The sequence below is a fragment of the Colobus angolensis genome, unplaced genomic scaffold (assembly GCF_000951035.1).
Source record: "Colobus angolensis palliatus isolate OR3802 unplaced genomic scaffold, Cang.pa_1.0 Scaffold51, whole genome shotgun sequence".
Lineage (NCBI taxonomy): Eukaryota > Metazoa > Chordata > Mammalia > Primates > Cercopithecidae > Colobus > Colobus angolensis.
Genome location: NW_012118599.1, coordinates 10,711,735 through 10,731,609, shown reverse-complemented (window position 1 = coordinate 10,731,609; position 19,875 = coordinate 10,711,735). Strand labels below are relative to the sequence as shown.

At 40.1% G+C, this 19,875-nt stretch overlaps 1 protein-coding gene across 3 annotated transcripts in view; it reads right to left on the bottom strand.

Annotated features, from left to right (window-relative positions):
• Window positions 1-19,875, bottom strand: part of RCAN2 (regulator of calcineurin 2) — a 254,779-nt gene that overhangs the window by 79,997 nt on the left and 154,907 nt on the right. Inside the window, exon 1 of one of the 3 annotated variants that reach the window (XM_011960295.1) lies at window positions 16,078-16,578. The exons of the other annotated variants lie outside the window; for them this stretch is intronic. Within the exon in view, the coding sequence (XP_011815685.1) occupies window positions 16,078-16,164 (87 nt within the window). The 5' untranslated portion in view covers window positions 16,165-16,578. Of the gene's footprint in view, window positions 1-16,077; window positions 16,579-19,875 lie in introns of those variants that run through there. 3 annotated transcript variants of the gene reach the window in all.

Here is a 19,875-nt window from a genome sequence, read left to right as displayed (position 1 = left end):
TTATGTTGGTTCATGAGCTAGTCAAAGCACTGAACTTGGTTAAACCAATTCAACACATGAGAAATATACTAAACAGTTGACTGTCCTGGAAATGTGAACAAGTCATTGGCCCGCACAATCACTGCCTACTGCTGTTCTCTGCTGAAGGCCTCTTTTTTTTTCTTGTATGCCTGGCATCAGTTCTGGTGAACCAAGGTGCTTGGTACATGTTGTGCTCAATACATGTTGCTGAGGTGGTCAAGAGGGAACCTTTATAGGCACTGCCTGAGGCAGTAATGAACGTGTGCTGTGGACACAAGCAGTGTGCTACACAGCAGGGTGGTTTTGTACAAAATGCCTCTGATTACAGGGAATATGGTGAGGAGTAGGCAGCGTGCCAATGGCAATGTGGCATCTAAGGGGGCTGTATGGCTCCAAGACTGGCTTGTCTCCATGTCCAAAGAGCCAAATGATGAGAGCTGTCAACAGACGGCTGCGCTGAAATCCCCTATTCTTTGGACTGTTCAGTGCATTTCTCCTCCAAGAATTCCAGCCAACCATAACTGTGTATATGATGAAGAAAGAAAATCCACCAGCACTTCTAGACCAATGGCTGTCCTGTAACACCTCAAAGTTCCTCCAATCCCAGAGGGTGACACCATCTAACTCCTTTGCATAAATTCACACTTTCCAAAGTTATTACCCTCCCAGCATTCTATACACTTTCAAAGGATACAAGGCAACTTAGAAAAGGGCAGGAAAGGTAAAGAGAGATGAGGAGGAGGGCAGTGATGGTGACATTTACATCGCATTTTGAAAGTCAGCTCTCTCTAGGACAGCCTACTGGTAAACTGTTTTATTAACATTTTGGCTGCTCTCACATGTTTCACACTCTGGTTGACATGGCAGTCTTCTCACTATAGTATGTGCTCTATTTTGGAATTTTCAGCATCAGCACAGTGCCTCATTCACTATAGGAACTCAGTAAACGTTTCTGGAAGACTTCTGAAGTCTTTGCTCAAATGCCACCTCCTCGATGAGCCTATCCAGGCACCCTACTAAAGTTCTAACTCCTGTCCCTAATCATAAGTCCCCTTGACCTGCCCTACTTTTTTCCTCTTTAGTATATAATACTCCTAGCATACTATATAACTTATTACTTTATCATGTCTCTCTTCCCACTGTAATGTTCCAAGAAAGGCATTTTTGACTGCTTTGTTTGCTAATTTCTGCCTATATCTAGAATAGAGCCTGGCAAATGATGGGCATTCCATAAATGCTTATTGAAAAAAGCACTTCCATCCCCAAATGGCAATTTTTGTTTCTAAAACCCATGCAGAACTAGCTTGTGTCTACCCCTGTGGTTCCAAATCCCTATTCATGGAAACAGAATTTTAAATTCATCAGTTAAATATTGAGCACTATGCCAGGCACTGTGCTAGGTGCTGGGGAAACAAACATGAAGAAGACAGGGTCCCTGCCTGCAAAGAGCTTTAGGTTAGCCAGGGAGATGTTTGCAAACACAGACTACTATACTATAACACAGTAAGTGCAATGTTCAAGACAAACACAAGTCATTAAGGAAACACAGATGAGGGGTGTATGTGCCTCAAGGATCAGCTAAGCCTCTGGCAGAAATCAAAGCCCTGGTGAGTTCAGGCTTCAAGGCTGAGTGAGTGTACATAGCTGGAGAGTGTATGTGAGGGGAAGTTGAGAGAGGCAGGGGGTCATGGTGGTGGTTGAAAAAAATGAACCTCAAAGTTTAAATGCCTATGTCCAAAAGGTGATGAAATTGCTTTATTGTTGTCATTTATTCATTTATTTATTCAGCAAATATATGTTGTGCTCCCGTCCCGTGCTAATCTGGGAATTCAGCAACAAACAAAACAGATAACATTTACTTCTGCCTTTCATGGAGCTTGCATTCTAGTGAGAAGAGACACAATAAACAAAATTGACAAATTAATCATATATTAGAAAACAAGCGCTATTGATGAAAATAGAGTAAGGGATGAGAATGAAGAACACTGAAGGAATGAATGAACTGCAACACACTGGGTTTGAATTACCACCTCTTTTAAGGTCATCTCCTAAAATCCTCTATTGAAAATCTTCCTGAAGATGATGGTGGCCTGCCTGTAGTTTTACAGCTTTGTTAAAGCAAGTTGGAAGAAGGAAAGAAGCCTTCATGTATTACAGTAATTATAACAGCAATTACACTTTCTATTGAATCCTGTGAAAGCCCTAAAGTAATTATCCAGCAAATAAACAAATGAAAAGACCCTCAGCAACAGGCATCAGGCAAAGATGCTGTGAGAAGGCCTTGTGCTGTGATGAGGAGTGCAGGCTCGCAGCATGACAACCTGGCTTTGGATCCCAGCTCTGCCACTTCCTGGCTCTGTGACCTTAGAGCTCCTTCATGTCACAAAGCCTCACCTTTCCCAACTGTGAAACAAAGATGATCCTAACAATTCTTACTACATATGGGAATGTAAAGATTCCAAGGGATGATATAGAAAGCCACTTAAATGCAGAGGCTGGCAAGTAGTAAACACTCAATATATGTTAGACATTATTATTATTGCCAAATATGGACTTTCAACATGTACTTATTGAGATCTTTCACCAATGACCCTAAGGAGCATGAACTCTTCTCTTAGACAAATTGGTTTTGCAACACAACATGTGAGGAAACATTTGGATCAAGGGAGAGGAGAGGCAAGAGTGGTTGGGCAGGGCCAGAGGTGCTTTTTGAGCACAGTCTAGGGTGGAATGAGACTAAAATGTCTAAGCACAAGACTAATGAAGGAGGTGAGAAAGGGGAAGAAGAGTTTGATGATCATACAAAATATAGTGCATGTTGGGGAGACCTGTGGGATGTGAGGAGGGCACTTACAACTAAGTCATATACAGAATCATCTGGAGAAGGCCCACATTTAGTCAGGAGAAGAAGACCTGGAAATGAGGTCAGGCCAGACAGCTTTCTTCAAAGAACAAAAGTACTTTTCTGGCAAAGAGCAGATATACTCTGTTGGCTTATGGAGCACAGTAGTAATAGAAAGTGGTTTGAAGTTACAGGGTTTCAGAAAAAAAAAAAAAAAAGGTTAATCATGAAAATGGTTTCAATAAGGAGTGAGGGCTCCATCACTTGGGGAGTTCAAGGAAAGGCTTAAATACTGGAGAGGAGATAGTCACATCAAATAGGGGACGCTTAGTTGTCTCTAAAGTCCTCTTCAACCTTTCAATCTTGACTTAAAGCCTTAATTAAGGAGGTCAATATAACAGAAAGACCTGGACAGCTCCAGGCTTGGAAATCATCTGAGTAAAGTCAAAACTAATCAATAGAAAAGAGATGGGGCAAGCCTGCTGTTCAGGAGAAGTTTGCAGAAATGAAGCCAGGAGGTAATGATGATATAGTCCACAAAGATTATCTAAAATGTTGTCTCACTTTATCATCACCATAATCCTGGGAGGTCAATATTACCCTCATTGCCACTTCACAGATAAGCAAAGAGAGGCCTGGAAAGTTTAAGTCTTGCCCATGCATTTTGCCAATAAGGGCCATCCTGTAACTCGAGCCTAGTTGTCTAATTTTTAGTCCAGAATTCTTTCCAGTTCACTCTAAGGAATTTTCACATAGTATTAAGAGAGAGGCATAAAAAATGGAGACATGGTTGTTTAATAAGTTATAATAACCTCCTTACTGGTTTCCTTTACCCCCATTTTCTCCTTTCTTCTAGCTAGGCTGGACTCCAGAGGCACCATGATCTTCCTAAATTCTGGCTCTTAAAACTCGGATGATTCTCCCGTGGTTCATATAATTAATTGACAATGCTTAGGTTGGTACTCAAGGTCATCCATAGAATGACCTATCCTCATTCTACAGCATTATTTCCCACTACTCCCTGTGTATACCTGGAATGGCTCAAGTATCAGACAATAGGGAATGGTGGGGAATTGGAGAGCATTTGCTCTATTGAAAAGGACAGACCTAGCTCATGTTGAGCCAATGGTGGTCTGTGGGAAGGGACACCCAGTGATACCAGCTCTACCAATTTTTTAGGAGAATCTGGAAGATAGTTTTTAATGTCAAATCTTGCTAATGTTTAAAGACGAGTAAGAAATTCAATTTTAAACAAAACTGTATAGGCCAAATAAAATCCACCTATGGATTTGGCTTGCAGGTGGCCAATTTTGCAACTTCCAGCCTAAAAAAGTTAATTTTTAGATAGAACTGGTCCTCCTCATTTGCCCAACTTAAAAGCAAATGAGGAAGCCCAAGTTACTAAATTTGCACCTTTGTCATGGTGCTTATACTACTCATCCCCGGTAGACTAAGATTGTGAGGTAAGGTGTTTCCTAGCCTTTGGGTGTTACAAAGTGCTCCAATTCATACTAGGTTCTTAAACACTGTTTTTGAATTTTTGCTAAGTAGAAAAGACCTGAAGAGATTTGGTTTTGCTTAAATATGAAGTTAGTAAAGATGGTTTCAGATTCCAAGCCTGAGTAATGACAATAATTGCCTGGAATAATTGTGTAGGAGGACCAAGCAGAAAAACAGAAGGTTCAAGGGAAGTTGAAGCATTCAGACGGTATTATGTTGTGCTCATTCAGAATTAAAGAGCTCAAGGTACTCTTGAGTTTATTTTACTTCTATGCCCAAGAAAGAATCTGAAGCTGGAACACCATCAGGAAGTCATTACAAAATTTTTCTGTTCAGATCTTCTATTCTATAACACAAATGAGAAGCTGGAATGAATGAGAAGCATGCAGTGTTCTGGCTCAACACTCTTGCAAAGAAACTTTGCTTTCTAATATCTGTTTTAAAAAAGAATGAAGATCGATTCATATTTCCTCCAAAGAAAACTCTTAGTTGAATTAATACAGATTGCTGCTGGCTTATTTTTCCATAGTACTGGCAAATAAATAGCTGCTTTTAACAATTTTTTATTTTTGGCCCAGTGTTGTCCCAAATGAAGCAACTGATATCATCAAAATTAGTGACCTTATGGAATAATTTGTCTAAGAGTTATTTTTATTTGAATATTAGAAAGACTTGATGAATTTTTCTTTTATTCCTTCACAAAAAATGGATGATGCTCTATGTAGGAAGATTACTTAGAAATTAAGTGATTTTCAGAAAAATGCCATATATTATGTGATGGAGCTAATAGGTGATTCTCAATATAGCAAAACTGCCGTGTCTTTAGCAGAGCTAAATATCATTAATTGACTCAGTAGAACTTCAGGTATTTTTAATATCAAAGTTTAGAGAAGAGGCAATAATAATAATAACAGCCATCTATTGAGTGCCTACATGCTTTAGGTACATTCTTATTCAGTTACAACACCCTGAAGAGTAGCATTATTGTACATACTTTACAGAGGGGAAAACTTCCCGAGGCTGCAAAATCAGTAACTATTAGAGCCAGGGTTCCAGCCTAGGCTGGTCTGGCTCTAAATCCCTTTCCCTTTCAATGCTGCCCAAAGTGAGAGGTCTAAAGACTACACCCAATGCTCTGCCTCCTGATTTAGCCCTCCTTCTGTCTCTCTACAGCCCATGGCTGTATCATGGGCTCTATTGCACCTAAAAGGGTTGGGGAAGGCTGAGGATGGACACATCTACATAAGCAGAAACTTACTGGTTTATTCTATGCAACTTACACCCCAACCAATGGCTGCAAAAGATGTGAATGATACTCTGGGTTTGATCAGAAATGGTCCTGTCATCTGTTAATAGAGATCTACCTGCAAATGAACAGAATTACCTAAGTGAATGGCAGCAACACATACAACAGGGTAAGTGCATGGGATGCCCAGTTAGCATGGAAGAACTGCAAGGGCCAAGGCATGGAAGTGGGACTGGAGAAGCAGCCTACCAGGCTGTAATCTCTCCAACAGACCTAGAAAGAAGTAATCAGATTGAACAGTACCTTGTACCTGCCATGCCTTTTAAATCCCAGATCAAAGCTTCCTTGTTTCATGAAATCTTGACAAACTTCTCCTAAGACTGTGTTTTTAGGACCTATAAACTCCCTCTGGACTGCTATTTAACATATGTGAATCCTAGGACCTGAATTCTGAAGTCATTTATTTAAAGACTTCATTTGTCGCCTGCACTAGAGATTGTTATGTGTCTCCCAATATCCACCTTCCTCTTCTGTTTATAATAGAATCCTGACTTTTAGCTGGGCATAGGACCACACAGGAAAAAGGTGATATTCTCAGCCCCTCTTGCATCCAGATGAGTCCATATGCTCATTTTCTGTCCAGTTGAATCTGAGAGAAAGTGATATGTGTAACTTCTGGAGTGTGCCCCTATAGGTAGAGGGGCTTATCTCCCTCCTTCTTCCATCCCACTGCCCTCATCCAACCTTTATTGGGCACCTACTAAATGTAGATGCCCACGCTAAGGCAAGGCTGGTGCCATGATGGCAACAGTTAAGTACAAGGACATAGTACCAGATTTTCTTTCTCCTAGCGTGATATATGGTCAACTTTGGGAGTTTTAGCCCCTATGAAAATATTTTAGCAATAACATTGAGATGTTATTATGTATGTACAGGAGAAAGAAGATTCCAGGTAGAGGGCACAGCAAAGGCAAGTTCCAAGGGATGTTTGGTACAGGCAGGAAGCGGGGGTTAGAGCAGAGTGAAAGGGAGAGAGGTGCAGAGGAGATGAGGTCAGCAGGGCAGCTGGGGCAAGGCCTGATAGGCCTTGAGGGCCACAGCAAGGACTTAGGCTTTCTTCTGAGTATGATGGGAGCCACTGAATCTCTAAATTCTGGTGGGGTCAGGGAGGGGTTCTACACTTGCCTTTCCATTCAGGCTGCTTCCCTTTCCATTAACTGAGTCAACAACAAACAGCAAGTTCCTGGAGGCTTAATTCCACAACATCCCCTTGTGGCTGCAGTGAGGATACTTCCTGTTTATCCAGGCCCCTCATTTCCTGCTGTCTCCTGTCTAGGGAACCCTTACCTAGAAAGGTTTGGAAGAGACAAGAAAAGAGGTTTGGAAGAGACACAGTCTGAGGAGAGCTGCAGCATCTCTGCTTCCTGGCAGGGCCTGTAATTCCTCACTCCCAAGGTGAGTCAGTCCCTTCCGCTGTAGGGTTCTGTCACCTCTGAGTGTCCCTGAGGTGAGGGCACTGCTGCCCCTGTACAAAGATGAGTTGACAACTGCACGGGAAGAGTTTGAAATAATGAGAGGCAAGTAAGGTAGAGTTCCCTGGCAAGAAAACTTAGAACTCCATGTACAAAGTCTACTTCTACTAAGGATGATGATGATGAAAATGACTGACATTACTCGCGTGTGTTCTGTCTGCCAGTCACAATGTCAAGTGTTTTACATACTCTAATGCATTTAGCTGTCACCATTAATCTATGAGGTAAGCACTATTATTTTCATCATTTTGTAGTTGAGGAAACTGGGGCACAGAGCAGTAAGGTTCCTTGCTCAAGGTTACACCATCAAGTGGCCTAGAGGTCAAGTAGAGAGTTCTATCCAGGATGTCCCACTCTGGAGACTAGACTTCCTTCCTTCTCACATGTCCTACATCAGCAAAGGAGGCCTCTTTAGAGGTCATAATGGCATCATCCTTTTTGGGGAAAAAGGAACTGAGGAGAATAAAGGCCAGCCCTACATAGACTTTTGTATCCAATGGGATTATACATCTGTATATCTGCAGAGCCTAATCTGAGGCCATGACCATAGAAGGCATTCAATATATATTTGCTGAATGAATGAATAAAAGTACTTTCTATAGTGCCCGACAAATAGTCAGTGCTAAATACGTTGTTGCTATTATTAAGTTTGCTCATTGGTTATGTGTCCTGTTTTAGGAAAGGTAGCCTGAGATTTTCTTAGTCGATACCCAAAGGCACAGTAAAGTCATAGAAGATGAAATCAATTCTATTCGATGCACTGATAATGCAGGCTATAATAATACACCAAGAGATCTTGTGCTGTGTTGCGAAAGAATCCGAGTCCAAGTTTTCCCATTATGAGTTGTGTGGCTTTACCTTGGAGGTTACCTGTGAAAAAGCTGAGTTTTGTATAATTTGGAAAGCTCTGTTCAGACGTAAAATATTATTAATATTGCTTTCACTGCCTCTGCCCTACAATTCTTCACAGATTATCCCTCACGGAGTCAATGGAAAATGCTTGGTGACACAAGGAAGGAGGTGGAGGAGCTGTCAAACCAGTTGTATGAAGCTCTTGGGAAACCCTTGCATTTTCCAGCAAACTTTTCTTTTTCCCAAACTAGATGGCATAATTAGATTTTGAAACAGATTCTAAAACAAAATCCAAAATAGATGATATGCCTACAATTGCCACATTAGATTTATTGAGAAAAGATAAGATGATCTCAACTACTGATTTATGTACAAATAGTATACCACCACTTCTGATAAGAAATAAGACAAAAACAGTGTTTTAAGCATCAGATGAAATATTACATATGAGTTCATTGTCTTATCTTCCCGGCTTTACACCCCAATATTTGATTAATGCCTTATTAATTCATCCTTAGAGAGATTTCAGTAGTGGAAAGAGCAGTTCAAGTCCCACTTCTGCCAATTAATAGCTGTGCAATCTTGTGTAAAAATTTAACTTCTCTGAATATCAGGAATCTGTTTATAATGGGGCAACTACATAGATGTCTTGGGCTATTATGGGGATTATATGAAGTACGTGTTATGTGCCTTGTAGTTAGAAGAATTTAATGATTGGAAACAGCAGTTGGATGTTTTAAAATTGCCCATCTTGATAACATATAATATTGATCCATGGAGATGAATATCTCTGGAGCTTACATTTGTCACCATGTGGGATGGTTTAATGTTCAGCTTAGTAAACAGCCCCCTGAGTTTAAATGTTTGGGGCACAGCACGAACACTGCTCACATATTTCTACAGAACTACCAGAGATAGGGAAAGAAAATCTTACAATTAAATAGCAAACTACCCTATTGTTGGAGCAAATAAAACATTGAAGATGTTGTTTTAGGAAACGAAAGTTAGTAAATAGTCCAATCTAACAGAAGCATAGGCATGTTAAAGTCTTCTTTCTGGAAGCTAAAGGGTCAAGACCTTTTTGAAACATTTAAAAAAAGAAATGTGTAGTTCAGAGCTGATATATTAGATTCTGGAAAGAATAACTGTTGTAGTACTAAACTGTAAGGATGTGAACACTGCTATGGTATATAACAATAAAAAGAGAAGATAATGAATTTCTTAGTCCCCTTCACTCCCAGGGGAGTTTCCTTTAGCAATTGTTTAGGTTGCTATTCAACTTGCTTGCCAAGAATCTTCTTTGGGCTCTTAATCCGTTGATGTAGTTAAGAGCATATAATTTCCATTAGCTAGTTAGATGTGCCATTGTAGAATAGGTAGAGGATCCAGAAAGAAAGCTTCTATGGTAATGGAAGGTAAAAAAAAAAAAAAAAGAAATATATAGTAAATATGCATATTATGCATACGTTTGCACATGTGTATATCTGTATATACACATATATATACACACGTATGTTTTACCCAGGTATACTTACCCAAAAAGTGACTATGAAAGTATACATATCGAATCTTTTCTAGGGAAGGTCTAACTTGGTAGACATTTTATTCTCAAATACTTTGAAGATTAACTCTCTATTCTAGCTAGAGTGGAAAGGGTATAACTTTGTACCTGCTCAAAACTTCTAGTTGAAATTACCTCTCCATGTGTTTTTAAAATCCTATTTTAGAATCAGTTTAGTTTTAGCATTGGGAAAGAATACAGACCCTTTACATAAATAAATTTGTCCCTTTATATAAAGAAATTCTAGTCCAGGTATGAGTTGGAAAGTTTATGATCACTTTGGAAAGCTGGGCTATTCACTGCAAAGCTGCAACGCCTATTAAGCCCATTAAGCTTACCTCCTAAACACATAAAGTGATAATAAAGGTTTCAGGTATCATTTTATTTCTTACATGTCAATTCTAAGCTTTATCAGAAAATACTAAAACAAACCTATATAAATTACTGATAGTTGAACTCAAACAGAATCACTAAGAATGCAAATGGTACTCTGAATTTTACATTAAAATCTGTTTCTTTAGGAAAACAATTTTTCATTAAAATTGCTGTTTTGTTTTAATCTATCTGACATTTAGGTTACAGGTAGCAACTGCCAGCATCTGTTACTTCCCAACAGTTAAAAGTTTCTTTAAACAGATAAACAAGATTTTAGTTGATTTCCCCACTTAACAATGTTATTAGTTGAACACAGTTTACTTTGTCTTTACCAATGTGATAGCTGGCTGAGAAATCTGCCTCTGAACCTTCTCAGGGAGTATCACTTTCATAAAATCATTTCTTCCCTGTCTCTGAAAGATGTTTGCTACTTTCTTCAGAGGCAAGAAGATGTTTAGTATTGTACATTTAAGAATGTTAAGTTCTTAAATAATTGCTTTAGGGATGATTAATTTTAACTTTCAGTTTTGCATTAATTCATTTATTTCCAAAATGGCCTCAATTCTAGCCCATGTTATTACCAGAGAAATAGCAACATTTGTTTTGCTGGAGGGTTAGAATCTGTTATACACATGCCATCTCTCTTGCCACCTCACACACACACTGCCTTTTGTTCTTCATAAACCAAAGGTGGTCTAGAGATGTATGACAAAATATTATTTTTAATGTTACAGTCATTGAATAGGGAATGAGCATTTTGGTAGACTTCACGCTTTGGTTACTGAATGTTCATTACCATGAATACCTCTAGAGGGTTTACCATTTCTTAGGATTAAATCATATACAACTCAAACACTTCTAAGTTACTGAGTGAACACAATGGTTTTTGAAAATTCTTAAAGAGCTTTAGAGCTCTGCAGAGCCATAGGTCATGGTTGGTTGTGCCCAGATCCTTACCCTAGTGCTCACAAAAAAATTTAAGAAATGGGCATGAAGCTCAACCAGCTTTCTGGACCAACACCCACCTAAGTTTCTCTTCCAAAACAATTCCTGAACAAGTGACACATACTCACTTGTGTCACTTGTTTGACCTCAAAGCAGAGTACAAAGTGCATCATACCAACTCAGCCTCATCCTTCTCCTCCCACCATACAAAACAAATAATCTGAAATGTCCAGTGGTTCGTATGACAGAGAGATTTCATTGTACTCAGTGGCCATGATGTGGTCTTTTTCATAACTCACGCAACAGCATGAAACAAATAGACTCTGACTCAGTCACATATACTATTGTGTAAAAAGAAAAATAAAATGCACAAAGCAATAGGGGATTTTTCTCAGCATGATTATTTTGTGTCCAGAAAGGTTAAGAGATTGTCTCAGGTCACACAGATTGGGAGGATGTTGAGAAATTCTCAAAAGCAGAGGACAGAAAGTAGGATTTATGAGTGACCTTAAAAAGGCCTTGATCTTTCAGAAGAGAAACGGGCTGTCCTGTAGCAACCCTAATATTCCAAGCATATGAAGAATTACTGTGCTGAAAACAAACTTCTACTTGTATTTACCCCTACCCTGAGAGAGCTATTGGGCTTAAAACGTAGGATGAGGGAATTAGGTTAAGTACAATTTTCTGAAAAGGAGTCTCCTTAAAAAAAATAAATTATATCTTGAGACAGTGACCGTCTCAATGGGTACCTAAATGAATGAATGATTCAAACAGGTTAAATGGTGGTGGTAGGGGGACTAGGTAGGAGCACATCAGATAAGATGGCTAAGATGGCCTCTCTTTCTACCTACTATTCGCTCTACATGGAATGATTTTCTCTCAGCTCTGTACATGGCTTTCTAACTTTCTTTAGATCTAAGAATTACATTGGAACAATGACATTTAATAAACTGTCATTTCTCCAGAGATGCTTCCAATGACAATCTTTTCAAAAGTGCACATTCCTCCCCCATCAATGCTCTATCCCTTACTCTGCTTCATTTATCTTCATAGCCCTCATCGCTAGCTGAAATTACAATGTATATTTACTTGTTTACTAGTTCATTGTCTGCATCCCATATTAGAATATATGCTCCATGAGGGCAGGGACATCTATCTTATCGAACTCCTAGGCCTAGAGCATTGCCTGGTAGGTAATAAGTGCTCTACACATAGTTTTGAATGAATGAACAAATCTCTCGAGCTCCAAGGGTCTTTGAAGCTTCTGTATTTCTTATAAGATTTGTCATGTTTCCTGCCTGCTCTAATGAGCAGAAGGGAGCTTTGTGAATTCCTTGTGTCCTACATGGATGCCCATGGAGACGAGGCTGGATCCCTGGTACATGAATCAGAAGCTCTCCAACCTAGAGAAGAGGAACCACCCCTTCTTCTGTGCAGGAAGCCACCATTGCAGAGAAGGGGCAGCCCCAGGTTTGGATGCCCCCTGGCAGAGTGGGGGCGCTCTGTTCCAGGCAGGCTCTGCAGCTCTGAGAAGACCTCCCACAGCAGCCAGCAGTAAAGAAGAGCATTTGCTGTTGGCTCAGAATCAGGTGAAGGAACTGCAGGTGTGGAGAACTGAAGTGTTGGGTGAACCTCAACGTTTCTGACAGCTCAGAGATATTGCTTTTAAAACTGCATACATCAAGTCTTAGCTGGGGAGATAAGGATCCAAGTGCTTAAGCAGAGCTTACTCTAGACAGTTCTTGGCTGACCTCACCTGTACCTACTTGTGCCTAAAAGAGACAAGACGCTGGCTTTATATGATTACCTATGACTGGGCTCCATTCAGACCAGTCAGTAAAAGTTCTGGGTGTAGGGCCTGGGCACATTAATATTTTTAAAAGCTCTCCAGGGGATACCAACATGCAATCAGGTTTAAGAACCACTGGACTAAAGTGAAATGTAAATTTCATTACCAATCTCTTGGATCTCTTTCATTTTCCCAAAAGTTTGGTTCTTTGTGGAGTGGGAAGACTACTTTTAGAAATATGAGAATATCAGAGATAATCAACCCAGCACATTCACACACACAGAAATTCTGCAGTTTCCCCTAGCATTTTCTATTGAGGGCTCCCAACTTCTAGACCTTTCTGAGAACTCTCATGCTGCAGAACAGACAGCTAAGTTCACAGCACCACCAATGGAATTTCCAGAGACAGCCAAATATGGCAGAATTCTATTTGTCTGATTTCCTCCTCTTTTTAGTACTATTGCTTGAGCAGCTTTGATGAAATTTAGGAAACTGGAGTCAGAGGGGCCCCTAATGCAATCAGTTGAGAGCCACCATAGAGGATGAGGCTTTCTATGTCACTATGGGAAACTGGATTTGTAAATGCTTCTACCTATTTCAAATAAACCCCTGTACTTATGAAGGAGACCTGCTGGCTACATCCCCCTAGTATGGCTGCTTGTCCATGGGGGCTACATGTAGAAAGTAGGGATGCTTATTAAACAAACAAACAAGCCCGAAGTTAAGCAAGATGGATGTAAGCAGGTGAGACAGACCCTTTCCATGTGCCTCCCTTTTCTCTGACAATAAACCTTAAAGACATTGAAGAAGGAACTCTTGGCTCCACCAGTTATTAGTAATGAACGAAGAAGAAAGATACCTTTGGGGAAGCTTTGTTTGGTGCCTAGAATTTTACATTTGAACCTTTCTTCGTGATAAGACTAATGGTCAGTTTTGAAGAAGGAGCACAGGTTTTCTTAATACATAACATTTGGCCCACCTTAATTTGTTCATTTTCCCCCTTTTTAACAAGCACAAAGTAGATCTTTGTTTTTAATAATGTTACTGCAAACATTAGATGATTAAATATCAAAAATGGAAAGCCATGTTTTCTAGGTGGCTAGAGTGTGTATATTGGGAGTGGGGTGGGAGGGAAAGCATTTTCTGTGTGCTAGACTGTCATTGTAAACTCAGCTGGATTTACAACATTCTGATAAACTGGTAAAAGTAACCTATCACTTTCAGAGAGTGCCTACAAAGATGACAATGACGATGATAGCAATAGCCAACATTTATTGAGTGCTAAATATGACTCAGGCACTGTGTTAATTATTCTACATGTATAATTCTCTTTTCCCTAAGCTAATAAGGTAAAAATCACTACTATTCTCACATTATATGAGAAGACTAAGGCACATAAAGATTAGATACTCTAAAAAAGAAAAAAAGCCCATCATGATTCAGAGTTATTGGCAGTAAGGACATGTAGCACATATTTCTGTTGAGAGTCTTCCTCGAAAAACCCCATAAATTTATGAAGAACAGCATCAGCTATTCACCATCTAGCCCTGACTCACCTCCTTTCCCATTTACCTCTAATCTCTCATAGAGAACCTACTGCAGTCAAAAGGATCGACTCACTAAACTGCAAAATGCTGTGCCTTCTCTCTTTCTGTATAAAATCTACTCATCTTTAAATACCATTTTTTCCATAAAACCACTCCACCCACTCACATACAAACAGCTGTAACAACTTTATGTCCTCTTAATTCCACAAAATATTCTTTGTCTTTAAGAAACCTTGGGCAATTGGTTATTTTTATATCTATATCATAGACACATATGCCATACAAGCATATTTTAAACTTTTTCCTATATAAGCACAATGCCTGGCATGTTGTAGATCTCCAATAAATATTTTCTCACTATCTTTTCTGAAACCAAAAAAGTTGAGAATATCTTATGACATTCTCAGGGCAAGTGTGTAAACAACAGATAACTGTTGAGGACAGAAGGGTCCTGTGAAGTTTTATTCTCCATAGATGGAATTATGTTCCAGTGGTTACTGGAAGATGTCTCTTTATCTGGTTACCCACACTGGACTTGAAGTTGGCTTTAAACTGGAGGGGTCTGATGACTGCTCTCCCTTCTCAAGTGCTATGGAAGTATGGCTGACAGGACTGTGGGTCACTGCATGCATGTTTCCATTCTCAAGGCAATCACAGGCAGTGCCAAACCTTTATATCCTTATTTTCTGAACCTTCATATGACAGGTGGTGGACACTTCCATGGCACTGGCACAAAAATTGGTAAATACAGGGCTACATGTTTAAAATATGCAAGAACAAGAAGCCAGATTATCAAATCTATTTCAAAAGATTGTTAAAGCTGCAATCTTGAATGACATAGCCATGTGTTATGCCAAGAACACATAAATCCTCACCTGTAAAGCACCAGGGTGTCACTTGCACACCCAACAATAAAGAATTCAGGGTTTTTCTTTAAGTTAAGACTAAAGCAAGGATGGTAAATGATTATGCCATGTAATTCCCCTTTTATTCCTCCCACCACACCATGAACAACTGACCTTCTGTGTGTGTGAACTGCTTAAATAAGAAGCTTCAGCTAGTTCTTCTATTAAATATGAGAGAAAAAATAAACATTTCCATTTTACAAGCCTGGAATCTTTTCATAATATAAAGCCAAATGGAAAATAAAAGAGAATGAATATCATCAGAGGACAATTACATATGACAAGTTAACAACTGCTGCCGGCAATCAGTGAGGACCAGCATATATACTAAGCCTTAAGATGCAAAATATTTATGCCTAAACTTTCTTTATCAACAACTGTTCAAGGAAAATGACTTGCTTTCTTTGCCTGACAAAGAAAATTTAGGCAGCTGCTCTCCAACTTTGATTTCCAGAAAGCTGGGGACTGAAACTGCCATCTGTAGAAAAGCTATTGTTTAATTTGAAGACCACATCACAGGATATTTAAGTGACATGCCAGAAAAGATTATTGCCCCACTGTCAGGCTGGCCTGGATGCTGGGTTTATTATGTGTGCTTTCTTCATGTAATCATTGATTCAAAATCCCTCTTGACATTGAGGGCTGGAAAATTCTCCTTATTGACAAAGATACGATATGGGAATATGAAAATGTGTCTACTTGGAAAGGACTGACCAGGGATCACCTAATAAAAAAGACAAGAAGAAACATATAATGGCAGACCTTTTCACATTTAAAAATAATATGCTGGTCCCTCTTCCAACTTATTATACTTAATGTAGCCATGCACCTACCACATGCATTTCTAGCGCAGACTGTGAGCTGAAAACTATTAACCGAAGTCTTATTTCCTCATGCTAAAAAGGCTCTGCCAAGCAGCGTCAGTAACAGCAACAATGAAAAATAAGATTGCAGGTGCATACCTTAACCTCCTGATTGGTAAAGACCTCGACATCCACCACACAGGCAACCAGAGTGGAAACATCACAGTCCATGCTAGGGGCTGGCATTCCCCCTTCTGAATTTTTAATAAAGAGTTAGGCAACCTCAGAGTTGGGAGTGAAGGGAAGAGCCTCCAGATGGATATTGCTGTGGCCAGGCCCCGGTGCTGCCTTCCTCTGGGGACGGCTGGAGGCTCGGGCTCCTGGAGCCCGCTCCCACTGCACGCAGCCCTCTGCGTCTGAGGCAGCACAGCAGAGTAACGAACGGCCCGGCTCGCTCATGGCAATGACATCACCACAAAGACTGACACGAGCTGAAGCTATTTTTTTTTTCTCCAAGCCTTTTATCTCTAGGCAGTGCAGTGGAGCAAATTGAACATGATTATGTGCTAAATCTGAACTCAGACTAAATCAATTCAGGCAGCGTTAGCTAGGAACTGAGTCATAGCTGTTGTTGCAGCCGAGTGCTTATGTTTGCAAAAAGCAGGAGGGTGGGGGGAATCTGACACCAGAGTTTCTTCTTTGAGGTGGGGGAGGTGTAATTCTGCAGATGAGCCTCCTGAGGTTAAGGTTTGACAATTTTCTGCCTTCGAGATGAGCAGGAAGTTGAGGCATTTTGCAAATTGCCTGGCTTCTGTTAATTGCTCTGTGCCACTCGGAGCAGCCACACATGTTCTGGGCATCCTAATGCATCCCGGGCATGGGATGAATAGAAATCCGTTCTTGGAGTGACTAAAGAGCTGGTCGTCTGTCATTTAGGGAGCATGGTAAGAGGAGATAATTACAGGTTTGTGGAAATTCTATTTGAAGACCGTAAGTGCAGACCAGTAACGCTAAAAGCACCCTTCCAAGCTCGGGATTTCAGGCTGTCTCCAAGGTCATTCAAACCAAAAGCACTTCATGGAAAGGAGTTACAGCAAATGTTTCACACGGGGACAGATGGCAGGGTCTAATGGGCAAACTCACTGATATGGCTCAGAACCTGTCAGATCCTCAGGGCTTGACTTCACCTGAGACTTTAAACACATCCTTTTGCTTTCTCAGGCTCTTTTCCTGATTATAAATCCCTGATGGGCAAGGCCACAGATAATTTACCTTTATATCTTGAGCGTTTCACAGACTGCCTGGCACAAGAAGATGATACTTGTTTAATAAATCAATCAATCAAACAGGAATAGCCTCCTTTCACATGAGTGACCAAAGAAAAAATCTCCAATTGTTCTTTATTTTATCATTAGTTACACAAGTCCCAGTAGATCTCACTAACATGGTAGCAGCATCTATCCTTAAGAGTTCAGCTGGATCTTCAGTGGCCACTGGAATACCCTGATTTATAACAGATTGGTAGTTTTCTAACATATGACCGGACAAAAGCCTCCCAATTTTACATGCAGATGAGAAAGGTGACATTTCAGACAGAGAGTAGAAGCTTTCTCATTTGTCCTCATTGGTCTACACTTGAGTCCAATATTCCCCTTCAACAAGGCATTTTCTATGCTAAAGGTTATCAGGCCACACATACAGATATTTAGACTGATGAAACTGTGTGTGTGTGTGTGTGTGTGTGTGTGTGTGTGTCTTTGTGTATTTGTTCCAATGGCATTTATTTTGCTGTCCAGGACACTGTGGGAAATATTAAATCATATATGCATATAATCCAACTAATATCAAGTAATGACTATGCAAAGCTCTGCATCTGATACTCTCAAGGATAAAATGATGGAAAAGCAAATGTCACTATCATCAATGGGCTTAAAATCCAGGGGAGGAGATAAGACATGCAGACTAACATTTCAAAAGGCAGGGATGGTGATGGCTGAAGAGGTATAGGAAATGTTCAGTGGGAGCACTGGAGAAAGAGCAATGAATGCTGAGTGCTGGATCCCATGTGAGGATGGCAGGTGAGCATCAAAGAAGGGAAGGAAATTTCTGCTCTGACCTTGAAACATGGGCAAGACACTGGCAGACAGAGAAGAAGCGAGGGGAGCCCTTCAGCTAGGGAAAAACAGACTAGAAATGTCCAAAGGAAAGAATAAGGCATTGGGGTGCAAAACTCGCTCAGGGTTAAATCTAGCTGGGGCCTGAAGTATATAAGACAGTCAGAGCCAGATGATGCAAAACCTGGCCAATATGAAGTACCAGGCAGCTTTTGAAAAGGTAAATGGGGTACCTACCTGTACAAATGCAGCTAAAATGTAAAGTAACACAAAGGCAAATATGATTTTGAATATAATTGGCATCTGTTCAAGAGGCAAAACAAAGAAATGAATATTTTTTCATATGCCATGGCATATCCTAAAATCTATTTTTTACATTTCACAGCATACTGGTAAATGCTTAACAATCAGCTCTCTGAAAAGAAACATTTCGATTTTTAGCATTCGTCAATTTCTATGGCGTAAATATGCTCATCATGGCTGATTTCAGGCAGTCAGTGTGAAGTCAAACTGAATACAAAGTTGGGAAGACATGCGTGTAATCTGCTCACACGGGCTGTTCCAGCACATCACTGTTTCATACTCACAAAAACGTTATGCCATATCAGTGACAGTTCATCCACAGAGGCAAAGTCCACGTGTGCCCAGAGCCCATCAAGAAACAACAGCAAAGTAGAAGCAACACATTCTAATCATTGCTGTGTTTACATAAGGGGCTATATGAATTATTTCACACTTTATGTTTAGGAAAGAGCTCTAAAAGATACACGTTGCTGTGACGTGCCCTGGCCAGAGGACATTATCCAGGAAGCAAAGCCCTACTTGAAGTTGTAAAATAGGTAGTTTTTTTTTCTGATGTATCCTCAGCTTTCCCTTTCTAATTTGATTCTCCCTGCAGATTCCTTCCTGCCATCCAAGTACTCTTTTACAATATCTTTTCAAGGACAGCTGTCAACTCATCTGTATAAGCATTAAATGACTGATAACTCATAGTATTACCCCTCCCAGAGGAATCCATATTTTAATAGGAGACAGAGTCTTAAGTTGGGTAAACAGTGTTTTTAGGGCAGAGTTCTAGGCATCAAGAGCAGATGATTTCTGGGGCAAAGGAACTTTCCAGTAACTCTGAACTAAAATTAGTGGGTTTTAAACACCCAAAGTATTGGGTTTTTAGTAGTCAATTGTCTATACAATATGGTCATTTTCCTATTGGCTAGAGAGCCCAGGGGGCTCCCCTGTTATGATAAGTGTCCTGTTTCTCTAGAGAGACTTTTTTTTTTTTTTTTTTTTTTGAGATAGAGTCTCATTCTGTCAGCAGGCTGGAGTGCAGTGGCGCAATCTCAGCTCACTGCAACCATCACCTACTGGGTTCAAATGATTCTCTTGCCTCAGCTTCCCTAGTAGCTGGGACTACCGGCAGGGGCTACCACGCTCAGCTAATTTTTGTATTTTTAGAAGAGACGGGGTTTCACCATGTTGGCTAGGATAGTCTCGATCTCTTGACCTCATAATCCGCCTGCCCTGGCCTCCCAAAATGCTGGGATTACAGGCGTGAACCACTGTGCCTGGCCGAGAATGTGTTTTTTATAGCTAGGGGTTGATTTGCAACCTTGGAAGTGTCTAGAATATAGATGTACTTTGGCCAGTGGCTACAAGGCCTTGTAAACACTAGACTCGGATTATTCTCCCACCTCATCTCATATCATTCTCATGTTTCTTCACCCTTCTTATTCCAGCCCCATTGGCCTTTTGATAGAAAGAAAGAAAGAAAGAAAGAAGAAAGAAAGAAAGAAAGAAAGAAAGAAAGAAAGAAAGAAAGAAAGAAAGAAAGAAAGAAAGAAAG